General features: G+C 39.1%; 1 protein-coding gene across 4 annotated transcripts; it reads left to right on the top strand.

Annotated features, from left to right (window-relative positions):
* Positions 1-243: 243 nt before the first annotated feature.
* On the top strand, positions 244-27,529 carry pkib (protein kinase (cAMP-dependent, catalytic) inhibitor beta). Of its 4 annotated transcripts, none has more exons than XM_028037126.1 (4): positions 16,842-16,961; positions 20,025-20,106; positions 24,099-24,250; positions 25,388-27,529. In XM_028037126.1, the coding sequence occupies exons 2-4, from the start codon at positions 20,099-20,101 to the stop codon at positions 25,468-25,470; spliced, it is 243 nt and encodes an 80-aa protein (XP_027892927.1). In that variant the 5' UTR covers positions 16,842-16,961; positions 20,025-20,098; the 3' UTR covers positions 25,471-27,529. The 4 variants fall into 4 exon arrangements, with proteins under 4 accessions (XP_027892930.1, XP_027892926.1, XP_027892927.1 ...); XM_028037128.1 differs by lacking the exon at positions 16,842-16,961 and adding an exon at positions 18,999-19,041; XM_028037129.1 differs by lacking the exons at positions 16,842-16,961; positions 20,025-20,106 and adding an exon at positions 244-466.
* The last annotated feature ends 464 nt before the right edge of the window (positions 27,530-27,993 follow it).

Here is a 27,993-nt window from a genome sequence, read left to right as displayed (position 1 = left end):
AATAATTAAAATGAACAGAAATAAATAGTTATGTAATATATAGTTATGTTTGCATAGAATTTGTAGATTAAACAAGCTTCTTTTTATTTGAGTTACTGGAAAAACTTTATAATAATATTCTGTCATCCATCAGAACAATTCACTTTTTTCCCATTTGCTTTTATTTTGAAGTATCCTCCTCGTGTCCGCGCTTTGAGCGCGCTCATCTTCAAGCTCTTCTCCGTTGCTAAGCGCGCGGCTGAGCGCTCGAGAGTCAGTCAGTCTCCGCCGCCTCTTCTAGCGCGCGCAGGCCTGTCGGAGAAGGCTTTGAGCCAGCCGCGGTGATGTGCGGTACCGGACGGACTCGCTGACACGGCGCACTTTCTCATCGCTCCCTCCCTCTATCTCTCACGCCGAAGATGGTGGCAGTCGGCTAATTCCAACTTCGGACTGCTTTGTTTTTCCTTCTGCGAAGCGCACTTCATTGGTGAGTGTTTCTGTCTCGCGCACGTATACGCGGTCACCTGTTCTGCTCCACAGGTAGGACAAGCTGGTCTCAGCCAGAGACCCAGCTGCTGCATTAAATGACAGAGCCGCTTTTACCGAGGAGTCAGTACAGCGACTTGACCTGCACATAAAGTATCGTCTTTATTTGAAACTAACCGATAACAGAAGCTTTAACAAGAACTTCTTATTTGGTCAACATGTCCGCCGTTATTAGTTGCAGGTGTGTATTGAAATGTGAACTCCAGCGGCTAACCTGTCACCTTCGTATGAGCTGCTACTGTGTGCATCAGCTGTTCCCATTCAAATGCCACCGGCGCCCAGCAGTGAGCCCTGGGGCAGTAGGATTATCCGCTTTGGTTTATTTAAATGTATGCTGACCGTGACCTTCATCACACACTGAAAAAAGAAATTATGCCAGAATTCATTTTTTGTATTTTTTTTCACGCATCTCATGTAAAAGAGCTGCATCTGGGTAGTCATTTCCAACTTGCACCATGTTGAGTCAAACTGACCGCTTTTATGTCAGGTCATAACCTGGTGTGTCTTCATGTTCTCATCCCTGGCTCAGCATGCAGCTCCCTGCTAAGAGCCTCAAACAAGCCTGAATCTTTCTGCTTTGGTAAATGTGGAGCTAAAAATATTCCCTTCCGAATTTTACACCCAGTCAGGCTGTCTGCCTTTGTCTTGTCTCCTCGTCTGAGCTGCTTAGCAGATCATGAGTTGTGCAATGCCAGGTGTAGAGAAATGAACTCTGGGTGGGTCTCTTCGTATTCAGTTTAGCTCCAGGGCAGTTGCTTTAATTTTGTGCTATGAGGATTTAATTGATTCTGCTTAAGGGTGAATGTCAAAAACAAAACAAAATAAACAACAGTCTTTATTTATAGTCTTAGTTCAGTAGCAATGTTTAGTTGCCTTTTGCCTGCTCATTGTATTTGCTGGCATCACAAATGGCGGAAGTTTAAATTCCGCCATTTAAACTTCCGCGGAAGTTTATAATTTCTTATGAAATCATAAGAGATCTTATATTTCTTATAAAATCCAGTTTCATACGAGATATGAAACTGGATTTTAGAAACATCACAGTTCTTATGGTAGCCCAGAAGTGTCAAAAAATGCAAAAGCTACAACACAACAGCAAAAGGTCATAACTAAATATATGCTAAAATATTAGCTAACAAGTTTCTCACAACTATTGTTATGGGATAAATTCTCATCTCCCTTTTGTGCAAGTGTTCAGAGAATTTAAGCTTCCTGAAAATGTTTTTCTACTTCAGGAATAAACCTGCAGATTCAGCAGATCTCCTTCTGTCTGCTCTTTAGTGGTGACCTCCTTTTATGTATTCTTGTACGTCTAAATCGGAGTTGGCTGCAACTTGTAGCAGCAGGTCAAAGCTTTACCTTGATCCGCCTGGAAGACTTCTCCAGCTTTTGCTTTCTTTGCCAATCTATATTTTCTATATCAAAGATAATCAGAGTAAATACAAAATGCAGCTTTCAATTATGACTTAATTTATTAAGGGGAAAATGCTATTCAAAGCAAGCCTTGTTGAACCAGGAATTATCTTTGAGTCACTTTAACAGTTGGCAAAAACGTCTTAACAAAAAAATGTAAATTTTAAGTTGTAACTCTTTTTGTTATTTTGATAAAGTAACAAAAACACGTTTCTCGTTTCTTTTCAAACTTTTCCATCTCTCCTCCTCCATCAGCTCTGTACACCAGTGTGCCTGACCTTGTACACTATTTCTACTGGGTTGATCAGGCAGCTAAATGACTAGCTTGAGCACTGTTGCCACCTAGTGTTTGGAGGCATGTTTATTGTTCAAGCATAAATAAAGACACTGATATGAAAAAATACTCCTGCCTCTGTCAAATAGCAGAATTCATCCACAGCAACATGTAAGTTCAATCACTATTTATTGGAAACAATTGATATTAGTTTTTACATTTTCTTAAATATTAAATTGTGACAAAATAGCAAAAAAAAAAAGTCTATGTAAGTAAGTAAAGTGAACCAGGATGTTTTCCCACCTGAGGTAGACTCTGTTAGATTGGGGACCAAAATTGCAACATTTGTTCTCTTTCACACTGAACTGCATCAAACAAACAAACAAACAAGCCTCCTCGCCTGTGGTGGCGCTACACCAAGAACCATTGAAGAAAAAGACATGAAAACCTCTGAGGAACTTCCCTCCTCACCAAATAGAAACAAAGATGGAGTGGCATCAGATTTTTGTGGATTTTTCTTCTTATAAAAGACCAAGAGCCATTTCTCCCTCTAGTACTGGACTAGCGCGTTTGTGTTGATTGTATTTACCCAGAATCAGAGTTCAATTGTGCATTCACTCCTCCCCAAATGAACCGGACTTTTTAGACAGATGAACTTGAGTTCGATTAAAGCAGATTACACAGGGCTGGTGTGAATGCACCCTTAATGCACTTGAAATAAGACAAAACAAACTTACATGTAACTTTTTAGCATGCTATAGGAGATTGGTTTAAGCCAGTAATTCATGAATATTCACATAAAGTACCATTTTCATTTTCTGACTCTTTTTACTCGTGGGAAAAACGAATTTTGGTTTTTAAAGGATTTCTTGCAGTGTAACTATTTGAGCACTTCTTTGGTCTCTAACCTCTGGGAATGCTGGGATCCTCTGCATTTTTGTTTATATAGCTCCTTTTACGATTAAATTAAACAAAAAAATAATTAAATGTGAAGAATTAAATAAAAACAATACAATAAAAATATTTAAGAAATATACATCTTCAGGTGCCTTTTTAAATGATTAAAAATTGAAGACAACATAAAAGCAAAAAAAAAAAAAAAAAAAAAAAACGTGCTCCAAATACTGTTCCACATCTGAATGAAAACAAGCTGCTGTAAATAGAAGCTGGCACACAGAGAACCGCAGAAACAGGGAAGAAGTGATGATAAATGTTTATGGTCAGTCAGGTTTATGGTCCTGTCCAGATCCAGGTTAATATTTGGTTTTACAGATGGATGCCTCGTCAGCCACACACCCCGCTGTCTGCTGTCACTCTGGGTGAATCATGTGGCTTCCTCTCACCCTGCATCCTGCTCTTTCTGAGAAATCAGACCACATGTCACCATGTGTTACCACAGATGAGGACTGACAGAACCATGGCCTCACCTTGCATGAACCTCCCCAGCAGCACAAGCCAGAGAGCGACTGGTTGCTCAGCTGTTTTTCATCCAGCACCTCACCAGTCCCTCTCATACGGTCTGTACGTACAAAGGCTTAAGGTTGCTGCTGTTGTCAGCGCTCTATCTGTAGATGTACTTCTATCCTGCTTGGCTTTTGTTCTGGTTTAGCAGCTTATCTTCATCCGCTGTCTCACAGTTTCTCATTATGGAGCACAGAAGACCAGATAAAGTGTATAAATAGTTCTTCATATCTGAGCAGGATATGCTCTAGATGTGGTTAACTAATTGAACGTCAGAGACTGATATAAACTGTTGATCATTGATCATTGTGACGTGTGGGGAAATCATCTAGATTTGTTTATAGCTAATTCACTTTTCATACGGTGGTTGTGAGGGATATTTCCCATGGCTTTGTTTATGGTGATATTTTCATATCTTTGTGTTGCCATAAACACAGGATGGAGTTACTAAGTTACTGGTAAAAACCATCCCCTTGTTCTACAATCCGCTTTGTCCAGAGGGTCTGGACCCTCAGCTATTGAGAAGCAATTGCTTTCTGGAGGTGTGGCCTCTGTTGAAATTTTAAATTTTAACCAATTATATTTTAAAATTTTAATTTTAAAACTTTAGCATTGCTAAAGTTTGGCCGTGACGTATGTGATATGCCATACGTCTTATAAGAAGCTTACAGGTGAGGCTTATGGTAAAAGCAGAAACTGCCTGCGCTGTAAACAACCGTCTTCCACTGCGAAGTGCCGAGGCGAACGAGACAACTGTTAATGCTAATTCAATATTTGGAAGCGTGACGTTAATGAGTCAAAGAAAATATAGAACAGATCAATAAATATAAATCCAAACTAATTTTGGCCAACAGAAACAGTCTGAAATCAGCTACTGACTACTAAGTGTAAATAAAATACTTAAATACACAAATACAATATACTGCTGTGGTTCAGCAGGACATTAGTTGTACAAGATGCTAAAAAGTGATTCCTCCTCATGTTTTCTTAAGAACTCAAACATCATGTGGAAAACTAAGAATCTTGTTTTAAAATACCAGGAAATCATAAAGAATAATGCTCAACACCAAAGTCATAACACATAAGTTACATAAAAATCCTGCAAAAAGTAAAAGCCTGTTCTCCTGTTTCATACATCTCGGTGGCCCTGGACCTTGCACCAAGCTTCTAGATATTTATTTACTTTTTGGGAAGACGTCTGTGTTTCAGAAAGTTTTTCTTACTGTGGCTGATCAGCTTATATTGCCTGTGTTGAGACTGTGGAGCAGCTGACCAGCTTCTCCCTTGTTTTAATGGCAGTTGGCAAACAGCTATAGGAAGCATCACCTCATAGCGCCTCGCGCTGCACAGGTCAGGCTCAGCTAAATGATGTCGTCATTTGATTAAGGAATATACATTTTTTCACCATTGTCTAGAGATCCAAAGTCGGCCTTCTATCACCTGAAGAACATTTCTAGGATTAGAGGAGTAACGCCTCAGCAAGATCTAGAGAAACTCACCCATGCATTTATCTTCAGTCACATTGATTATTGCAACAGCGTCTTCACAGGTCTGACTAAAAAAAATCCATCCTCCAGCTGCAGCTGATCCAGAATGCTGCTGCTCACGTTCTCACTAAAACCAGGAAGAAAATAACACCAGTTTTAAAGTCCTTACACTGGCTCCCTGCAGCTCAAAGAGTAGACTTTAAAATACTGTTAGTTTATAAATCACTGATTGGTTTAGCACCACAATACATTAAAGATCTGCTGTTGCTGTATCAACCTTCCAGACCTCTCAGGTTGTCTGGTTTTGGTTCTGCTCTGCATCAGCACCAAAGACGCAGCATTCAGCTTCTATGCACCACAAATCTGGAACAAACTTCCAGAAAACTGCAAAACACTGAGTTCCTTTAAATCTACAGTAGACTAAAAGTCCAGCTGTTTAAGGTTGATTTTGAAACCAAATCATTAAACAATCAATAATCTGATGTGCAAAATGTAATGTTGTTGACTATGTGTTCTATGACTTTGTATTTTTGTGTTTTTAATGATGTAAAGCACTTTGAAATGCCTTGTTGCCGAAAGATGCTATACAAATAAAATTTGATTGATTTGATTGATCCACTGTTATTACTGTAAGCAAGACAATATGTCACACCCCTAATATGTGTATATCTATTCTGCACATATAGATATAGATGTACATCTTAGTGCTAATCAGATTAATCACACTCCAATGCTGTGATTATTGATAATTAATTACAGTAATTAATTAATTTGTAAGCTTGAAATGTAAAGAATTAAACATTTAAAACAATGTTTAAGAAAATATTTTATTATCTCAAGTGAAACATCTCACCTGTTTTCCAGGTTTTCATATTCAGGAAGTCTTAAATTGTGTTTCCAAAATCTGAATTATATGTGCTTTGTTGGAAGGATAATTCATCATTGCAATAGGCTACATACCTTCTTGGGTTTATTCAAACGTCCATCGCTGTGTTTTTCAAAGTAAAATTTGACACTGAGCTCACCACTCTGACTCGCTCGTTTTTTTACTCCTGTTTGTGATGCTGCATGCTTGACTGCAGTACCAGACTGTGTACCATTCTGCTTTGAACTATGTAACCCTCCACGAGAGACAGGCTATTAGGTCAAAACATTTAATGTGATTAATCCGTAATGTAATATTACTTTTTTGATTAATTGCATGCATTATCATCAAATCACTTCTGAAGGTGATAAAAGTGAGCTTTTAATTACAAGTCAGAGCTGAAACAGAAAAGACAACACTAGGGTGTTTTTATTTAGAATTATGCAACAATGACCTGAAATGAATTCATGCTACTTTGATGAAGGAACAGTCTAGTCTAGTCTGAGCTTTAAGTGCTTTTTTATTATTTGACCATATTGAAAAGTGACTTATAAGAATGTAGGCCAAAGCTTCTGCTTCTGTAAAGCCCATTGCCCTTTCATTGTGACCTTTTTTCACTGGCTGCCATTTGGCTACAGCTGCTTTTATCTTTCCGTCATTAAAATGTGCCAGTCCATTCTTTCCCCACTTGGCTCTGAGAGGCATGAAAGACAGAATGTGTTACACAGAGATGCAAGGGAGGACAATAATAGCAACAGAGGACACCTTTTTCCTCTAAGAAATTGTGTTAGACTGTTCCGACCCTGACCTTTCCATGCCCGTTTTCCCAGCAGCTCAACTTGACGACAGTCAGTGTGGTTTGTTTGTCACACAATAGGCTGTCTGACCCCTCCACCACTCTCCATGTGAAAAGATTGGGGTTTGTCAAAGTGGACAATTCTGCTGCCTGCTTCCACATACTGATTAGATGAAAAGGAATAGTAGGTGACGAGAGTTTTTTTGGGGGGGGGGTTGACAAAGGCAATGGTTTGTTGTTCCACCATGTAAAGGACTCGTTCTGCTGATTGGTAGGTGGAGAGGTCGGAAGAGGGGCACTTGCTGTTCAAACTGCATTGGAGCAGGTATTATCAAGCTAAAGGGGTTTATTCAAGGTAAACCGCTGCGGCTCTTTGAAAACTGTTGGACATCATCTGTTAGAAATCCAAATAATTTCGCTCTTATTCCTTGTTAATGTAGATATGTCAAAATTACATAAAGAAGAGTGCTTTTTGAGGATATGTGGTAGGTGGGAATTCCTGACGGTCTGTATTGAAAATCATTGATTTATTTTTTTTGTTTTAAATATCCAAAATACCAAACTGGTAACATGACTGTTCCTCCTTTATCCACAATTTCTTCTAAAGTTGTTGTACTCATTTTTTCTTTTCACTCCACCCTGATCTTTTATTCACTTTTAAGCAGTTATGGGGAAAAACATGAAGCCGCTCCTACATAGTCGCACATACTGAGTCTACTCTATGCACCATGCATAATCTGCCGGCGGTTGAGATTTCATATTGAAGCGTACAACTTGCCTATATTTCTTGTGAAATTCTTCATTTCGAACAATGATAATGGATACTAGCAAGTTTGATGAGCTAGTTTGGTGTGTAGCTTGTTTATTCTGCACCAGGACAGCCACTGCTCACCTGGTGGAAGAGACAGAACACTTCAATGTGAACACTGTTTCCTGTCAAGTAGTTTCCTGTGCGAATCAGTGCATCACTGAGTATGCGTTGGCTGTCGTAAAACTGTATCTCTGGGACGTATCTGGCAGACATCCACACCGAGTCTGCCTTGAGTGCATGCAGACCTCCGTGTATTAAAGTACACCTGAATATGTTGGGGGCAACCTGAAACTGCTACTGCACATTACTCAACAGGTTGTGGCTAGCTAGACACAACCTGAGATGTCTGTGAGGTTTAAAGTCTGTCCTCTGCCTACATCCCCCAGAATGCCATTCAGTTCTGAATTGAAGTTCAGTGAAAATATCAAAACTCTATCAGACGTATTTTCTATTGATGTGGTTCATGTGTCTATCGCGATAAATATTATCACTTTATTGTTGAGTCGTAGCTCAACACAGAGACAGAAGGCCAACAACAATAACACTCATTCTATTGTATAGATATTAAGGTATAGATATTAATAGTTTATTTTCTTAACCCTCTAAGTCCTAGACATAGTGGTGACGATCCAGCCAAATTTGTAGTACCGTAACTCCACCCCACTTTGCGCAATCTGAAAAATTTCAACGGTTTCTGAAAGGGGAGACGACGTGCTTTCCAGCCAATATCAAGTTATTACGATAATTCCACCCCCGCTGTCGCAGAGACTGAAATTAAACTGAGGGGCATTCTTTTTATAGACGGTAATTTGCAAAAATAACTTGTTAGATATTAAAAGTTCCAGTTGTTATGGATATATGGGCAAATATACACTGCTCAAAAAAATAAAGGGAACACTTAAACAGGTGTTTCACACTTAAAGTGTTCCCTTTATTTTTTTGAGCAGTATATTTACTCACAGAACATTTCAAGAACTGAAATGTTCTTGAAATTTCAGTTCTTGAAACTTGAAAATTATTAAGATAAGCAAAAAATATCCAGGTGTAGATTTTAAATTTAGGATAATGGGTCAATAAATTTTTGACATTCCTGTGCTTGCTTTGCCTATTACTCAACCGTTTTCTAATGCTTCCTGTCCAGAAGGTTTGCAGTCAGAAAACCCACCAATCTCAGGACATTGTTAGGCCACCAGCTTGAGTGTGAGCTGCACAACTGTAAAAGGCAAGCGGCAAGTTTTGGTTTTTTAATTAGGCTGGTGGCAAGTTGATCTTTCATTTTTAATAACTTGGAGCTGGTCACAAAAGAGTCATAAAAAACATCTAAGGAATAAATGTAGGAATGCTTGATATGTTGGTGTTAGCATCTGTACCAAACAATGTCACATATTCTAAAAAAAAATCATAGTAAGCTCTTAAGCAAAATTGGTCCAATATTAACTGATATTTATTTTTGATCTTGTGCTGATTTTGTTTCTGGAGAGACAGAAGATGGGTTGGCCATGTGGTGTTTGATTGGTCATGGGACAGAAGCATCATCAACTGTATCAGCGTTTTTTTCAGAGCTCAAAGAGTAGGGTACCTTCTACAACATAATGTACTAATGTCATATAGTAAGTATTGGTGATTGTTCATGGCAACAATAATAAAACCAGATATGGTCCAAATTTTCACATTTGTGCCTCCCTATTGAAAATTCAGGCAATGAGCTCAGACGCTACTACAAATACAAAGTATTTGATCGTCATGTCGATGTAGCCTTTTTCATATTTTACTGAAATTTTCTAAGCACCTATTTTTATTACTATGTAAACTCAATCACAGGAGAGCTGATAATACTATATCAAAAAGATAAAGAACAAAGAAAATACTTTTAACAGTTTAAACCAGATGTTTACATACACCTGTTTTCCCTTCCCTATGTGAAATGAAATGAGACCAATCTTCTCTTGTTTCTGGTTGGCTGGAATCACCAAGATCATTTCCGTTTGCTAACAACCTCAGTAATAAAAGTGAGAATATGTCAGAGATTTATTTATCATTAATGTCTTCAGAATTAGAAGCTCACATACATTTCATCAGCGAGGAAGAAATTCAGAAAGTTTCTTGCACTTCTTGTTTTATCCCACATCACACACTCATAAATTAAGCCCAAGACTTCGACTCTTCTGCTGACGAAGACTGGGAGCGTGTGTGTGTGTGTGTGTGTCCTCACAGAATCAACTGTGTGTCAGCCGTTGCCCCATTTGCCCCCACTGTGGTCGGTGTGTGCCAGAGGCCCATTTGTGGCAGCCAGCGTGCCGGGGCGGCACGTGCAGCAGGATCTCTGTCGACACCATGGTCTACTTCGCAGAGCGCCTGGGGTACAGGACGGCCTTGGCCACGCTTGTCCAAACAAACAGCTTACGTGCTGAAATATGGATGTGACGGAGGCGCACATTATGCTGCCATTGTCAACCATGCATTAGCAGATTTATGCTCAGGGTCTCGCTGCTGCTACAAGGATCCTGTGATAGAAAACCTAAGAAAGCTGATAATTTAGCTTGGACTGAAAGGCATTGCTGCAACACTTTCTTTGTTTTATTTTTATCTTGCTTTTTAACAGCAGATGTGTTCAGGAAGAGAGGAGGAGGAGATGTCACCTTGGACTGAACAACGGGATCAACAGCGTGTACGCTGCAGTAGCTATTCACTTCACAGGTGTTGCTGCTGACAGATGAAGCTAACTGAGGTCAGGACGCTCAACCTGTGGTCAGGAAGCGCAGATTATAAAAAAAAAAAATCCATGACCTGTCTTTATCCTGCGATCAACAATTCATTCCAGTTTCACTTTTAATTGTCATGCTAAGTTAACATAATTGTAAATTGATTACTGACTAAAACAGTAAGTTACAATTTAGCAAACATTTACTGAAGTCTCATATTTGTGTGCAGGATCCTGTGTGAGCAGAAAGATCTGACTTTATTTCACTTCTTGGTCTTTTAGGGATTTTGAAATGAAAGCTCCAGACTAAATGGTTGATGACAGATATGAAGAACAATGGAGGACTGTGTATACATTGTTTTATGATATTTCCTTTATATTTTTCCACTGAGCTGACATCTAGCACTGTTATTTGTTTAGCTTCTGTATTTTGTGTTGCGATACCAAACACATAAAACAAACTCTGTTTACAGAAAGATTGATCATTTCAACTTTTATGATTTTCAGTGTGTGTGTTAAGCAACCTTGGCTGATTCACTGCCCACAGCAAAGGCTGAGCTCTCTGCCAGCAGCTAAAAAAAAGACTTCAGGAATCTAAAAAATGTACTACTCAACATTTTTTCTCCTTGTTCGTTTTAATGTTACCTCGTTCACACCATTGAAACCAGTTTAATTTACAGTGACAGTTGGGCCATGTGAACTAGAATTCAGAATTGATCCATTCTGTTTTAACACCTCAGTTCATAATGTTGTCACTCGCATAATGTAAAGACATCTGTGATTTTATTTCGGCTGTATTTAATGCTACAATAGTCAGAGAGCAAAGTTGAGCTAACATCGCTCTAAAACAGGCTTTAAGTGAGTTTTGTCCTGAACATGCCTGCTTCAAATGGGAATGATTTTCCAGAGCAGTATTTGTGTTTGTGGCGCTATGAATCCTGTGCCATGCGCTCACATACAGTTACATAAAAATCAAGTAATAGTTTTTTTAATCATAATTTTTTATAACTATCACAATAGTACCGCAAAATATCGCGATAAAATTTTAAATCCATATTGTCCTCCCCCTCTCCCCCGCCTAGTTTGACCTGAGGACCGCACGCTCGTTTTTATGCTTGATTCAGATAATAGTTTCACTGCTCTGAAGCAATCATAGTATGAAATATGTTTGACCCAAGTAAAGTCTAGAACCTCATGCACTATACGCAACAGGAGCACATCATAAGTTACACGACAGGAGCTGATGTCACACAAAATATATTTTGTTTCCTTATGCTTACATTCAAATTGTAAAAAGTGTTTTTAGACACACCGACATACTGTATGTAGCAACAAATCACTTACATTAAGGTTGCTTTTAAATCTGTTTACCTTGCATGTAGCTGTAAATATTCACAGAAAATACATACCTATGAATTATATATTATTTCTTTTTGTTAAATTAATTCTGGATCCAGAATCAAGTGAAGATAAGTTGTGGTTATGTTTCAGTTGCCTTTTAGGGAAATAGGACACTGTGTAGTCTGTGTCACAGATAACTAGGACCATAAGTTGCTCACAATGTTTGCTGACAAAGGAACACCAACTGGTGTAAAACTGCAACACTCGGTAGTCTCAGTTCCCAAATTCTTGAAAAACGTGTTTAAAAAGAAGAGATTATGTAATACAATGTTTTATGCCCATTTTTAGAGTGCTCTTTGGGCATTAGTGTCTTCATTAGCAGTCGGTATAAATACAATTCAAGGAATTTTAGGATTAGATTTTATCTGTGTCGCAGAGTAAAAGTCCAAAGCTCTATGAAGAAGTTTTAGATTCAGTGTAGAAATCTTGTTTTGCAAAATCAGTGCAGCTTCCTGAAACAAATGAGGCTTCTTTGTCTTTTTTCCGTGAAACATAGCTGCAAAGTTCCACACACTGATCAAACTCAACAGGTAGTGATTGGTATTAAAGGCCACCATCCATATTTGCTTTTCCACTCTCTAATTAGACTAAGTAATCAATACCCCACAAGCAGGGAATTTTGTAGGACGGGTCTCTAATTTTCCCGTTTGACCTTTACCAGGCAGGAGCAGTATCTGTGAAGTCATTTATAACCTGAGCTCATTTAGAACATGATGCTATAAAAAAAAAAGAGCCATACATTTCCGAACAACGTGTGTTGCTGCTTGTCCTGTCCTGTTCTGTCTTGCTCTTGCTGGAGCTGCTGCCAGTGCTGCTCACCTGCCATTCTTTCCAGCTTCCTGTTGAGTGTGCTAATTGCTGTGAACAGCTGAGTGCTCTGTTGTTTGGATTTGACCCTCATGAAAAGCTGCTCAACCTGTTTCGCATTTGATGGCATTTGGCTGTTTGTGTTCCTCTTCTAGTTTAATGATTTGTTATTATCGCATATTAAATTCATTACAGCGAGGGGCAGCTAGCTTTTAGGCTTTAATGGAGGTTAATAATAATAGGAAAAACTTATTAGGATTAATAATTAGCAGCTTTGAGTGCTATTCTTGTCTGTCTTAAGTTTTAGAAGTTTGATCTTGTTTTGTAACAGGAATTCTGAATGACCTTTTGGAGTAATTGTAGACTCAGTAGACTTGGTTTGATTTGGAAATAAAATTACATTTTGTTCCATTTCCAGCTGCTGTGGTTCTCTTTTTCACTGCACTGTGTCAAAGCAACCAAACCCTTTGAAAAACCTGTTCACCTCCTGCCCTGTGGGGGCACTGCGCCAAGAACCACAACAGAAAACAACACAAAAGAGCAACTTCTTGTTTTACAAAATGTAAACAAATGGATTAGCATCAGATTTTAGCAGTTGTTGGATTTCTATTTTGTCTTTGGTAAATGACCACACATTTGTTTTGGTTGTAATTACCCAGAATGCTCTGCACTTCTTCTCTTCCTGCTTAATTACTTGTGTCTCATATTTATTTGGATGATTATGACTCAAAACTATGAAAATCCAATATTCAGTTTTTCATAAAGAGAAAATTTTAATTTTTGTTATGGCTGTACGATATTAGAATTTAGGCAGTAATATTCCGCCTAAAAGAATTATAGAAATACATTCCAGCCATTGGAATATATTGTTGACAAATATATTCAAATTTTTGGAATATATTTGTCAGCAGTTACTACATTCCAATTCTTGAGTACAAAAATATTTTACAAACTGATACTGGGATATCCACACTGTATTCCTACAGAATACCGAAATAAACCCCAACTTTTTCAGTACAGAAACATCAATCTACTCAGAAGTATATGTGTGGACTATGCAGCACATGCATGGAATACCTGGTCAGGTCTCCATTTCTACAACGCATTCTCCTTCCACTCAACTTTCCATTGAGAAGCTTGTTAATAGCCAACTTCTTTAGTAACTGTTTCCGACTTGCTTTCTCTGTAGAGAGTGTCAATTTGTTTTAATTACAACTTTTGCTTTTTAAACTGACATACAGTATTGTAAGAAGATGTCTTGTGTATCTACTGTTGTCCCAAATCATTCTTTTCTAGTTAATACTTAGCTCCTGCAAATGTCTTTTCCTGTTGAGTATAATAGCGGTGATTATGTTGTCTGGAGCCAATCTTGAGCCGGCAGACCTTGAAATGTCTCTCTGAAAACATTTATCCCCCAGAAGCCAAAGAATCTAGAAGGTTTGGATGTTACTCTGGCTTCTCAAACATTAAAGGAGGAGAAAAGGCTGTGATCGCTCCCTCTCATTAGATCAGACTCGCCTCTGTTCCTCCATCGCACTTTACAGAGAGAAAAAAAGACTTTTCCATTTCCTTTTTAACTAGTCACTAATGTCTTAGTTGAACTTCACCATCCCACACATATGCAGGACCCTCTGGTCTTTTTTTTCTTATATTTCTCATTCGTCCACTGCATACATTACATGCCTTTTTGTCATGCATCCTGCATCAGTTATGCTTTGAACTGATTTAAATAACCATAACACAATTCCTTGAGATAATCAGGTTTGTCTGTGTTGCTCCTATATTTTACTGCCGACCTCTTTCTCCCCAGACATGAAATGACTGTCTCTAAGAAAGACTACCACTGCAAGCTGAGGAAATAACAATATAAATGCCACAGAAAATAGTCTTCTTCCAATGTTGGCTCCCCTCCTCCACTATTTAACTGTCTTTGTACCAACGGTGCCGTTTCCATGGCAGCTAGAGCATGTTGAGCTTTAGGATAACAGTGAAAAAAGTGGGGAGAAGGATGGGGAGTGATCACTGGCTGAGAGGGACTAAAAATAGTGAAGCACCTAATCCAGGGCATTATTTATTCATCCGAAACTTCTCACGTCTGTGTAAACATTTCTTGTGCAGTTCCCTGTCGAGCTAGCTGCCAGTCTTCCAGCCTCAGCCCCCTCGGTCTTAGTGGCTAACGCCCCGGCTACAGGACGGCCGTTAGCCGCCCTCATGGTTGTCTTCAGCAACACGGAGACAAGACATCGCCAAAAGTGACCGTTTTGGTCAGAGATGAGTAACTGTTACCAGACAAAGTTTTTGATTCATAGGAGAATACATGTGCTGTAGAGTTAAGTGACTCCTTAAATGCAGGAAAAAACTGAGCCAGTCTAATTTGAGCGTCGCAGGGAACAGTAGCCTCAGTGGTCTGGAACTATCACTCCGTGGGTGTTAGATTGATGAGCAGCAGAAGAGAGGTCAGCCTCGGGCGGCAGGCAGAGCTGGGCTGTTTGATTCCTGGAGCTGATAGCTAACATTGCTCCTGGTTTCTCACAGCTGCAGCTAATTAGCAGAACCACAGACCAGTAAGGAGTTCATATTCAAGAAGAGACTGAGGGATGTCAAAATATCAAAGTGGTTATACATTATACAAGACATTTTTCTTACCCGCTTGGTAAATTAACATTAATTTGAAAATAAAATAATAGACTATCATCTGCAGTCAGAGTCTCTTTCAAAGCTGCAGCAATACAGACTGCTACAGAAGATCTTTCCTCCCCACAGCCATCATCTACTGTAACTGTTAGAAGAATCTTGAATTGATGAGTTACAGCAACATTTCACTTCCCCTTAAAAATAAAGTATTTTTAAACCGAATTGAGCTGAAAATGCAATTCAAAAAAAGTTACTTAGAATGAAGCGTTGCAAAACACAACATGTAACCAATCAGATAACTTATTTATTTAGTTGTTTTTTTTTAATATGTAAAAATGTGAACAGTATTGTACTGAAAGATGGAAAATAAAATAACACATACATACACATATGCATTTTAAGTTTTTACACATATTCAAGGGGTGAGCTGAAGTATAACTAATGATGTCTCGCCCCTAACTAATCATATAATTACTTTATTCTGTTTCCAATGTCAAAAATCCCATGCAAGTTATGATTCCTGTTGCTCTTTTACAACACCATTAACATATGTACCATTTATATCTCATGCAATAATAATCAAATGCTATGGAGTAATAGAAATAATGATAGCTACACCAATAATGATGATCATTTTAGTCTACTATTCATTTCTAACCATATTTTTATGCTGGGATATGAACCATTTCATGGCTGGACATTCCTTTGAGCTCCACATTCAAAGCTTCACCCCACAAACAGAAACACAGAAATTGTTTCTTGTTTTTCTGATACAAACTTTCTGATAGTTTGTGTTTGATATTGATATACAAGATATCATCTTGAATTTTAAAAAAATGTTCAAACATGTGTCATAGTTACATCGCAACAGATTAAGAAAAATAAAACAATTCTGCTCTAAAGACCGGAGACTTGACTTGGACTCATAATCTGAGGCTTGAGTCATATATAAAATCTTCATCTCCTGTAATCTGGAGTGAAAGCAAGCTGGTATGTGAGGCGCAGACTGCAGTCTGACAGCTGCATATTTTCCTGTGAAAGCTTTAGTTACTAACCTAGTAAATTAGAACAATTATTGGTAATGATTTATAACAATATATTAATGTTAATAGTGATCATGCAGATGTCTTTGCAACTGTATTATACCAGTTTAGTTTCAGTGTAAACGAAACTTCTGACATTCTCCCACTGCTAAGCTAGCTGTTTCAGTACAAATTCACTTTCAGCCTATCACAGTAAAAGCACTTCCTGTTATGTTCATGTTGAAAATTGACATTACTCACCACGCTGTACATAACTCATAGTGACATTTAATTAATAAATTTTTTATTATTTTTATAAATATGTTTACCGTTTAGACTTGTCAACAAACATTCTTATTATCCTGTCACAATATTATCTGCCTTGTGTTTTTCGGGGATATAAAGATCCCTGAAAGCAGTTTTACCTCTACCTTCTTGCAGCAGAGCTTTAAATTCTGTCTTCCATGGCTTTTGCCATTGAGAAATGTAGTAACTATGGATGGGTGATAAAACGATAACGATATCCATCGCGATATCTATCGCTGATCAATATCAGCCTCTCACAGCCCGCTAAGAAATGTTGGTGGCATCAACTGACTCGCTCACTCTTTGGTTACCTAGCAACAAGTTGTTGTGGAACAAGAGTAGCAGTTCCATGTAGCCCCCAACATACCAGGGTGTCCCTCACTCCTCGGAGGTCCGCGGGTTCTTGAGGCGGGCTCAATGCAGACCCAAAATGGACATCCGGACAAGTCTGAAGAAAGGTAAATCTTTACCTGGCACAGGAAACGGCAATCACTGCGAACTGTTTTGTATGCAACACCGAGCTGATAATGTTGAGAATCAGCACAACCAGTCACAAGAACACGCAGCGTGACTGCCGCTCTCTGTTCAGAACTAACAGGTGAGTGGCGGCTGCCCGGGTTTAGAAGAAACAGGGCTGGTTGCCTAGCTCCTCAAACTAGCTAATATCCATTTGGATTGTGGGAAATGAAGGATTTTGTCAAGAGAAATATTGGCAATCAGTACACTCCACAATCTCAGCCGTCCACAGACAGTTTGAGGTCCACAGAATAGAGGCAGTCTGTCTGAGTATGTGGGAACAGTTTCATGATTTGCTATCGTGCCCCATAACTAGACATGTACCAATCCAATATCAATATCTATATTGGTCCTGATACTGAATTCCAGTCTGCATATGGGTGACAATGTTCTAGATCCATAAGAGCAGATCTATTCAAACTAATTCTATGCCTTGTGCTCTGAGTTATGTCATGCTTTATTATGTATTTTATATTGGCTCTTTTACTCTTAATTGCACTGACTGAACAAATGAACGTTATGTTGTTTTTATGTTTGACCAAGCTATTGGTGCATTTAAATGTGCTGTACTGCTGCAGAGTTATCAGGTTATTTTGTAATTCAGTACATTTATGTCTGTTTTAGGAAAAAAAAACTGTTTTAAGTCATTTCAGCTGTTTCTCTGTATCAGATGGGTATTGGACAATACTAATATTCAGGTAACGGTATCAGAAGTGAAAAAAGGAGATGGGTGCATTCATACTTATAAATGCTTAAAAATAAAAACGATTGTGGTGGCATAAAAGGAGAGGAAAACCCCAGAGGAGCTGGTTTGACTGTCATAAAATATAAACCCTTTTTGGTAATGTATTTATTCGCTGATTATATAAATTTAATGTTAAATTTAATCAAAATAACAATAGCTGTTGACGTGTGTGCAGAGCATCATAAGCAAGCAAAGTCATAAAAACACAGAGCGACTCTAACTGAGAGTCCAGTCCTATCGTTCAGGATAAAGAGCCGTTCAAAAGAGCCAGACTGTAAGCTGAAGATGATAACAAATACAACGTGTTACATGATGGGGGTTTTTAGCCCCAAGAAAGCTGGATGTGAATAATTATTTTATTTTTGGTGTTTAAAAATACAGGATGCAGTTAGTCAGCATAACTTGTCACTCTGTTAAACTCATGTACAATAGTACTACTTTCAAAATCCTGAATAAATACAAATATTGTCATAATTAATTTGGTGGCTGTAGAAAACCAAATTACTGCTATGCTAACTGATTTGGAACATGGATTTTGCAGCCCTTTGTCTTGGTTTATTCTTAAACATAGCACTGTTTCTTCTGCAATCACTCGAGGAGATGAGACTGAAGAAAACATGTAATTTATTCTGACATGATGACTGATTGTATAATGGAGATGACATTTTCCAGGATCCTGCTGCATGTATCTGATTAACAGCTGGTTAAATCCACCAAAGTCCGTTAAGAAGCAACAACATGTAGCTTCTGCATTTGGTTTTGGTACTGATCACAGATTATTGATCAACCCAGATACAAATCAGTTTTTATTTTTTCTTTATCAACCAGTGATAACTAGTAATGCCCCGATCAAATACTGACCACAGTAACTTTGGATTAGGCACTTGCTGATATACAGTTTCTGTCTAATACTTCATTGAAACCTGGTTTATGTTCATCACTGAGAGCAGTAACTTGGGGTGTGATACAATAACATGCTACATGTCATTAGCATTATATTATATGTAGGCCTCTAGAGTAAACTCATCCATGATCTTGCTCTTCGGGTCATGACTCAAAGCTAATGACCATAGCTGAGGGTAGGAAAGTAGATCCACTGTTAAATCGAGAACTTCGCCTTTTGACTCTACTCTCTCTTCACCACGACGAGAGTGAAGCAGGAACGGTACAGCTCCTGCTTCACTGCAGACGCTGCTCCAATCTACCTATTGATCTACCGCTCCATTTGCCTTCATTCATGAACAAGAACTCAAGATCTGTAAATTCCTGCACTTGAGGTAGGACGTTTTCCCTGACCTGCTGAAGGCACTCTACCCTTTTCCAACTCAAGACCATGTCCTCAGATTTGGAGGCACTGATCCTCATCAGTTCACACTGAGCTGTGAACCGCTCCAGTGAAAGTTGTAGATCACAACCTGATGAAGCCAACAGAACCAAATCATCAGCAAAGAGCAGAGACACAATCCTGAGGCCACCAAAATGGATCCCCTCAACACGTTGGCTGTGCCTAGAATTTGGTTATGGACACAATTGGTGACTAAGGGCAACCTTGGTGGAGTCTAAATCTCACTTTAAACAAGCCAAACTTACAATGTGGACCAACTTCTGACACCGCTCATACAACAGCCCTGATATTATATATATCAGGGCTGTATATATTATATATATCAAGTAATATGTATATTACTTGAAAATAATTCCACTGGTGTTATTGTATTTTTCAACAGTTTTAAGGACATAATAGAGTTGTTTTCATAATTAAAAACATTCATGTCTGAAACTGCCTCTAAACAGACTATTTTGTACTTTAATGTGTTTAAGGCTTTTTGTGGCTGTTTGCAGAAAAAAACAATATTAAATGCTAGATTGATGGAAAACAAATATTGTTAGTAGTCAGCCTTTCACACAGTCATGTTCTTATGGAAAACGCAGACCCAATAGATAAATAGAAAAATGTTCACACACAGCTTATAATTCAGTTTCATTCTATGTACAATTGTATGTGATTTTGATTGAATTGGCCTCACAATTACTGATATTCATCTGACTGGGAGTGGAGACAAATTCTCAGACTTTACCCCAACAACAGGAATAAAGATTAGAGCTTTTATGTCTTTGCACCTTTTCAGGTGAACCAATATAATATTTGTGAAGAAGAGGACAAAAAATATCTTAAATTTTCCTTCATCTAAGACAACACCAGTGAAGTAAGATGTCTTGTATTCCTGTTTTATCAGTCTCGTTCCGTCCTCTTTGTTAGGGGAGATGTGCTCATGCTGGAAACTTGGATGAAGTTTGGTGTTCCTCAGATCTCCAGACAGCAAAAGTGACAAGATGTTAGGGTTGGATGCTGAATGCAGAAGATATACAGCTCTAAGCATCGTTCTTTTTGAAGTTGCTGTTATCTTTTCTGTGCCCTGTGGGTGAAGTTGAAATCTTTGATTCTCTGTCAGTGAAAGTGTAAACAGAGAAAGGTTTGCCTGATCTGGGTCTTGAGAGATACAGCAAAGCGTCTGCTGCAAGCTGAGAGCGCTAGGCTCATTCGGTGTCGTTGGTTTCTGAAGCAGTACTTCTAACATTTAATGGGTTTGGGGGAGTATGCAAAAGACTTCCTCTGTTTTACTAATCGTAGTTGGCCTCAATCCCAGTTCCACTGCTGGAACCTTAAACCTCATACTAAACCTTTCCATTTCAAAATGGCCGCTACTGTAGGAATCCTGAGTAGCGGCCACCTAGCCAACCAAAGGCCTCTCAGTATTGTGGCTTTCATTACCAGATTACCACATTTCCAATTAAATGAAGCCACAGAGGATGGTGGTCGGGTCTAAATCTTGATTATAATCATGACTATTGCTACTTTTGTCTATTTCTATACAATTAAGAAATACTAAGTGTCACAGAATATTTGTTCACATTAAAACAGTTGATCTTTTGTAAGACACTCTTAAACTCCACCAATGGAAAGTTTTCAGTGCACTACATCGTTGCGTAACATACCTGCAGCCTAGTCGTGTCACTGGGATAGGAAGGACTTTGTAGTATGTGGGTCAATTTATTTGACAAGATAATCCCCTCTAACCTGTTGTTGGATTACAATCTAAAATAAACCTGTTCACATGATAGGTCAGTGCCTGTTTAATGTTTAATCCTCCAGCTTAATGAAAGTTACCAGATGTTCTCATTAGAGCAAGACCGGCAGTGGTTTTCCCAAGGCTTATGCTGCTAAATATACCAGGCCTTAGGCCGCTAAGATGGTACTGTTGTTCAGTTTCTATGGCAACAGTTTACAGCAGGATAAACAGTTGACCTGTCGACCATAGCTGCATTTTTAAAGTCTTAAAGTTGAACTGTAGCAAAAAAATCCATCACATTGCAGATTTTGGGCAGCACAGCCAACCCAAGGAATTGCAAGGGCTAGGGACTAGAGCCACCAGTGAACAGCTAAAGTTCACAAATGCTAATAGGTGAGGTCCACTGTACCAGCTTTTTTTTTGCATGGACTTGATGGTTGATACCAGCCAAAGTCACCTTTAAGAGACCTACTGGTGTTTTTCACCTGTAGGCAATCAGTTTGATGAGCCAACCTGACTAAAGCTGGAGAAATGGATCCAACTCAATTCCACACCCTTTTACCCAGCAGAAAGAGCAGATTCAGCATTTGAGTTGATAGGGAAATTTGAAATAACATTAATTCCCTGGACACCCACAGCACTCTCCTACTGATGGACCTAAAATAGACGAGTAGTCAGAGACTGGAGAGCACTTCATTCCAGACCTGAATGGAGTGGTAATGAAGGAGAGGGCATGGCCTCTGTATGTTTCTGTTAACTCATGTTGTTGAGTAACCGAGATTGTTATGGCCCACATGTTAACTGGATTTCCAACAAAATGGAGCTAAATTATTAATCAGCGTTTCAGCAAATGAGAGAAGAGACAAACATGCATTTATTTTGGAGCCAAAAGTTAAGATTAGAAATAAACTCCAGCATACTCTGTATTCTGTTGGCTTTGAATTGTCAGCTGATGAACCAATGCCTACATTTCTTGTGACAAATTCCTTCATTTCCCACAATCGTAATGGATGCCAGTTTATTGAGCTAGTTGGGACCCTTCCCCCGTTTCTTCTCCACCATCGCAGCAACTGCACACCTATCAGTTCTGCACAGAGATGTGACTGGTTGTGGAACTTGAAACTGCTGCTGCGCATGTTACACAACAAGCTGTTGTGCTACATTGTACATGCTAGCTAACCAAAGAGCGAGTGAATTAGTTGATACCACCAACCTACCTTAGCTGGTCATAAGGTGTTGAACCTTTCCTCAGCCTACACCCCCCAGAATGCCATGCACTTCTGGACTCCAGTGAAATTATCTGAATTTTATCAGACATATTTTCTACTAATATTGGACAAAAACAGCCACAGTTGTGGTGGTAATGTGACAAATTGTGAAAAACTTTAACAACATTTTTTTATAAGGCAGTTTGCATGTTTTTGGGCTGTAAGAGAAAACTCAAACACCCAGAGAAAAATTGAACACAGCCGGGTTATTATACATTTCACATAGTGTTCATTTGTTTTAGAAGTAAAATTAGTTTTTCTCACAGAATGATGTAGTTATTTAAACACAAGCAACAGAACAAAAAACAGTGATGGGAAAGTGAAAAGTGTGATAGCAGAAAACAGATTTGAGTCATGTGTTTACCTGCCAGTGGTCCTTTTTTCCGTATTGTTGCCATAGCAACAGCAGATTCTTGTGTTTGTGTGTGCTCCTCTGGGCTCCAGTGTGAGCGTGTTTGAGACAGGGGATGTAATTCTGCCTGTCACCAGAGCCGACTCCTCAACTGCTGCTTGCCAAGAGACCAGACAGACACATCCTCTGGCTCTTCAATGAGAAACCCTTTTTCTCTAGATTCCTAAAAACTCAAACATACTAGGATTTTATTTATTTTCGGGCAAATTTCTACATGAATACGTCTATTTGAATCTCATGAATATGGACCATGTCAGTCCTTAAGACATGAAAGAAATGAGCTCTGCTAGCTAGATCATGTAAAATGTTTTTTAAATAAACTTTTTACAATCGTATTAATCCTTAGGTTTTTTTGTTTTTACATTGCATATCTATAGGAACATGATAAACAGGCTTATTTAATCTTTCCCACCGTGTCAGCCTGTTATAGCTCAGGCTACAGTGAATGTTATAATTATTAAACACAGTTGGCTCTTATGCTGTTAATACAGAACTACTGGTCTAGCTGCTGATGCTCATTGGTTAAGCAAAGCTAACAAGGCCATTTGTGCTATAAAAGAGTTGAGTCCAAAATTATTCAGAGCTCTGACAGATTTTGGATTTTTGTTGATGCAAGACGTTTGTCTTTGATACAGGTGTGTATCAAAATATGATAAAATATGCAACATGTTCTTTTTTTTTTTAAATCTGATTTTATTTACATTTTATTCAAAATGTTTTGCCCAAAATTATTTATAACATTCTCAACAATCAACTATATTATAATAACAGAATCACCTTATGAGTGTTTCCATTAGTAATATGAGGAATTATCTTTGAGACCGGAACACCATCTTGCCATCACCCTAATCTTTAGCTCCCTCCACAGATTCATCACATTCACATTGGGATTGTGTCTGGCCTACTTCAAAACAATACGAATGAGTCAGAAGAAGCAACTTTAGATTTCAGTTAAAAGATTTTTTGAAACATAAATCTGGCAGACGTGTGGATACTGTTGTTTAATTTACATCAATATATATTACAGGTTGGGACAGTGCCTGTCAGACGCTATAGTGAGGTGCACTTGCAGGCACCATTATTATGCATTCTGTTGCAAAAATGTTGATTTTTAGCCCATAATTTAAAACTGAGAAAATTGTGGATGTTTCGATATGTGAAATACATGTTCTTCTACCTACACATAAATCTATAAACAGTTTGGTTTCTGTCAGTTCTGTTAAGATGCAAGAGAAGACTAAACAAATTTCACCTTTGTATTAGGCAATTAATTAAATTTGACAAAACTGCCGCTGTAGGAGCCACAGTTTTAATGTACTTTATTAGTCTACAGGCTAATAAAGTATTTTCCACATTTGTTACTACAGAAGGTGGAAAGTACAGAATAAGAGCAACAGAAATGCAAAACAAGAGAATAAAATCTTTAATTATTTAACGTACAGACAGTTCATAATTTTGCATCTGAAAAAACTGTTCTTGTAATTTATTAGTAATTAAGCTTTTACTTTGTAACAAAACAGTGCTGCTTGCTTTTCAAATGCTGTGGTGTAACATTGCACTGTGTGTTTCTTTTTCTCCTACAGTGAGCCTGTGATGACGGAGGTGGAGCCTGTACTGGACTTTGCCTCCTCTGGGCGCTCTGGGAGGAGAAATGCTCTTCCGGACATCCTGGGATCTCCAGCAGGCGTGAACCCCGGCGACCTGCCTCTGAAACTGGCCGAGCTCTCTCTCGAAGGTTTAAGAACTTTCTTTTGTTTTCCAGGTTTATTTTTTTTCAGTTAAACTGTAAAATGTTCTGCAGATTTTGAAAATCTTTGGTTTTAATAATCTCCTCCTAACGAATCCCAATAGGAAACCAAAACCTATGATTATATGAGTCAGTTCCCTCCATAAAGTCAGACACTTTTCTTGTCTTTTGCACCAAACAAATACATGTGGAAACAGTCTGATTCTAACAGCACTTTCAAGAGTTCAGTCACACTTCCTATCACTAAATGTCACTCATTATACTTTATCTCCTCATTTTCATCCCACTTAAAATCTGTTGTCTTTGTGAGCCTTAATTTCCCAAAATTAAGAGAAACACACTGAACTATTTTTAATTAGGGACAGCACCACAGGGCATTTGAGCTTAGCACACCCTAATGACTGGCACCGGTCCTGTATACCTTTATATTACTATACCTGTTTATTGGTGATACAACTGATGCATTAGAATAGACGATCACATAAAAACGCCCATGATGTCATGTACTCTTAAAAAGCCTCTTTGGACCGTTGGAAGAGAAACAGGCCCACAGCATCACAACTGCACCACCATACCTTACAGTGACCGTGAGGTCATTTTCTACTCATCTTCTGTTTTAAGCCACCAGGAGTGTTTATTAGAGAAAAACTCTAATTCTCAACTGGCTAAAGAAGGTATTACTCCAGGGTGGTGTGTAGAAAGTGTCTGATGGTTGCTATGGAGATTTAAAGACCCCCCCGCCAAGATACTAATCTTGGCTGTAGGTTTGGAGTCTCCCTGCTCTCTGTGTGTGGTGACGAAATAAACCTGGACACTTCTCCAGCCCAGGGGTGAGTGACTAAACATAGTGGGAAATGGGCCGTGTCATATTTATACCCCAGGAAAACAGAAACTCTCTAATTATAAGTTCCTAGTAACCCTGATCAGTTCAATAAAGTCAGAGAATTATTTCCATTAAATTGATTTCCTGAGAGCTACCAGCTGTCTAGCTACCATTAACTTTGGTAAGATGGCTATTTCTTGTCATGTATTATTAACAGTGCTCATTTTAATGTACACGTTAACACTGGATTTTGTCAGGTATCTGTTTTTGCTTGAAAAGTCCAGTTTTCACTGTCTTCTTAGATGGCCCGGGAGGAGCTCAGTCACCCACGGCGGAGGAGACCCCCGCGCCACCGGAGGGCTCGGAGGAGAAAAATGGATCGTAGACGCTTGTTCATTAACCTCCCTGAGGACGATGCAGAGGTCAGCTGAGCAGAGCGAGGCGAGGGGCGACCTGTGGAAGAACGAGCGACGATCCGCGGAGAGTTTGCCTGCGTTGCGGTGCAGCAGAACCACAGGGGGGAAGGGAGACGGAGGGACTCCCGAGAGGACTAAAGCCCGCAGCGTTGTGCTGGTTAAGACTTCGCACTATCTGAAAAGGTTCAGATGACACTCGGCTGGTGTTTATGTGTTCAATGGTGACTCATACAGACCACTGAGAACACAACCCGGAGAATCAAAGGGACAGTAAAAGATTGCACACTGTACAGGACTATTTTTATATGATTTATTTAAAACTAAGGAACTTGTTGCTGTAATTTCTCCTGATTTGCTGATTTTGTTTTTGTCATGCTGTGTGTTTTTCCAGCTTTCACAGGATTTGGAGTTTGACAGATTTGAAGCTTTTTCACCCATTTGAGTACAACCTGATGGTAACTAACCAGAGTGAACTAAGGAACTGTTTTGGTTGTTTCTCACAGATATGCTGTAACGTTTAGGGTATTTTCACACCTAATAGTCCTGTAGACTTGGTTCGATTGGGAACCGAAACTGCAACATTTGTTTCATTTTTAGCTGCTGTACTTCTCTTTCATACAGCACTGTGTAAAACCAATCAATTACATTGAAAAACCTGTTCCCCTTCTCGCCTGTGAGGGCGCTGCACCAAGAACAACTGAAGGAAATGACACAAAACCCTCTGAGTGCAGCTTCCTTCTTGAGGAAATGTAAACATAAATCAGATTCTAGCGATTGTGGAATTTCTCTTTTGTCTTTGTAAAAGACCACGAGCCATTTCTCCTGTTAGCGCTACACTCGTGCGTTTCTTTTGGTTGTGTTTACCCAAAATGCCCTGTCCACTTCCAGTCTCTGGTCCGCTTGGTGCTTGCACCAGCATTCGCTTCAACTGAACCCAGACCAAGGTTTTTATAGGCGGACCAGAGTTCACTTTTTAGTTTGGTTATACATTCACACATCCCCAATCGAACCACAGTTTGATTAAAGAGGACCGAACATTTCTGGTGTGAATGCACCCTAAATGGGGATAATCTGCTGTATGTATTTAAATCTGAAGCTGGGCTGCAATTGTACAGTTTCTACCTGTTTGACTGTTTCAAGTCAGAAACAATTTAGCTGACCATGCAATGAGGCATGAATGCTTTGGGGGGGAAAATCCAGCATGGTTCCACATCTTGAGACATTCCTCTAGAGAACCGTGTTCTACTGCCACTGATGCCCCAAACTCTTTTATAGCACTGCTCATATAATAGTTATTTCAAATTTCTTCAGAATTGTGATGAAGGCTGCTGAATTTTCCAAATGTATAAAAGTTTGTGCCTAGCGGCAACTTCGTTGTTGAGTACTGTTATCTAATGACTTTGGGCTACTGATATTTCCTCAGATTTAATTGGCGGTCCATGTTTACTACTGTGGGACTCGTGGACCTGTTCTGTGTTAGCTGTTTCTTCTCCCGACTCCGGCATATGCCCGCTGCAAACAATGCGTTTACCCCGCAGGGAGAGCGCTGGCCGTCTGCCTGTCCAACCAGAGGAAAGTCTGTTCGCGGTTATCAACACTTGAGCGCGAGCTGTGAATTGGCCGCGGGACTGAGCGCCACAGACAGACACGCAGTCCCGCCTCGTCAGCCAGCAGCTAGGCTACTGTATATAAACCGAACTGTAGTGTAATGTGTCATACGTCGCTGCGTGTGTGCTTAGCAGACCTTACCCACAAAGAAACGCTGTTGTGTAATTGTGTCTATTGGGGCATGTGTTACCGGTGGCTGTGTGTGTGTCTGAGTGTGTCTGAGTGGACATTATCTCACCAATGCAACAAGGTCCCATTCAGATTCTGAGTTCCCACTGAGATGGTTTCCACTGGAACCGTCTCAAGGAATCAGACTTGTATGTTCGGTGGTGCATATGTCTGACTTTGCTGGACTGAATCCATAATGTTGATTCTATCTAGTGGTGAAAATTGCCATAATAAACCCACAGGTTTTATGTATTCCTTTGTGTGTGTCACATCATTTCTCTGGTGGGATTTTGATTTTTCTTTCTTCAATCTAATGCTTCAGTTATTGAAATTTTATACCGATCAGGGAAAGTCCTCCAGATCTCTCTCCAACTTCTAGGTTTTCTCAGTAGACTTGTAGATACTTTAGAGTTAACCACAAATAAGAACATTGCTGCACTTTCAGAGATTATTGTGGAACCACCCTGAATGACAAGAATCGTGCCTTTAATTATCAAACAAAAATTCATTTTCTACATTTTCTTTGTAGAATGTTTATTTTCACCATGCTGCGGTTTCAAAAGTTGTTGACTTTTTTAAATGTTCCACAGCGGCAGCAGCGCCTCCTGCTGCTGTGGAACATGACTGCAGGGTGCCCACACAATGAGGACAAACTGAAAAAATCCACCGGACAGAGAGTTTAACTGCAGATCAGGATGAGGAGGTGGAAGGTGATC

This window comes from Xiphophorus couchianus, chromosome 13 (assembly GCF_001444195.1).
Source record: "Xiphophorus couchianus chromosome 13, X_couchianus-1.0, whole genome shotgun sequence".
NCBI lineage: Eukaryota > Metazoa > Chordata > Actinopteri > Cyprinodontiformes > Poeciliidae > Xiphophorus > Xiphophorus couchianus.
This window is presented reverse-complemented; position numbering and strand designations above follow the sequence as displayed.

What these genes read in the sequence shown, in the direction of transcription:
- pkib (XM_028037125.1), top strand. Translation starts at nt 16,921, where the DNA reads ATGCAGACCCAAAATGGACATCCGGACAAGTCTGAAGAAAG. An exon ending in CCGGACAAGTCTGAAGAAAG is followed by an intron (nt 16,962 to 24,098) that starts GTAAATCTTTAC and finishes TTTCTCCTACAG; the next exon opens with TGAGCCTGTGATGACGGAGG. An exon ending in GGCCGAGCTCTCTCTCGAAG is followed by an intron (nt 24,251 to 25,387) that starts GTTTAAGAACTT and finishes CTGTCTTCTTAG; the next exon opens with ATGGCCCGGGAGGAGCTCAG.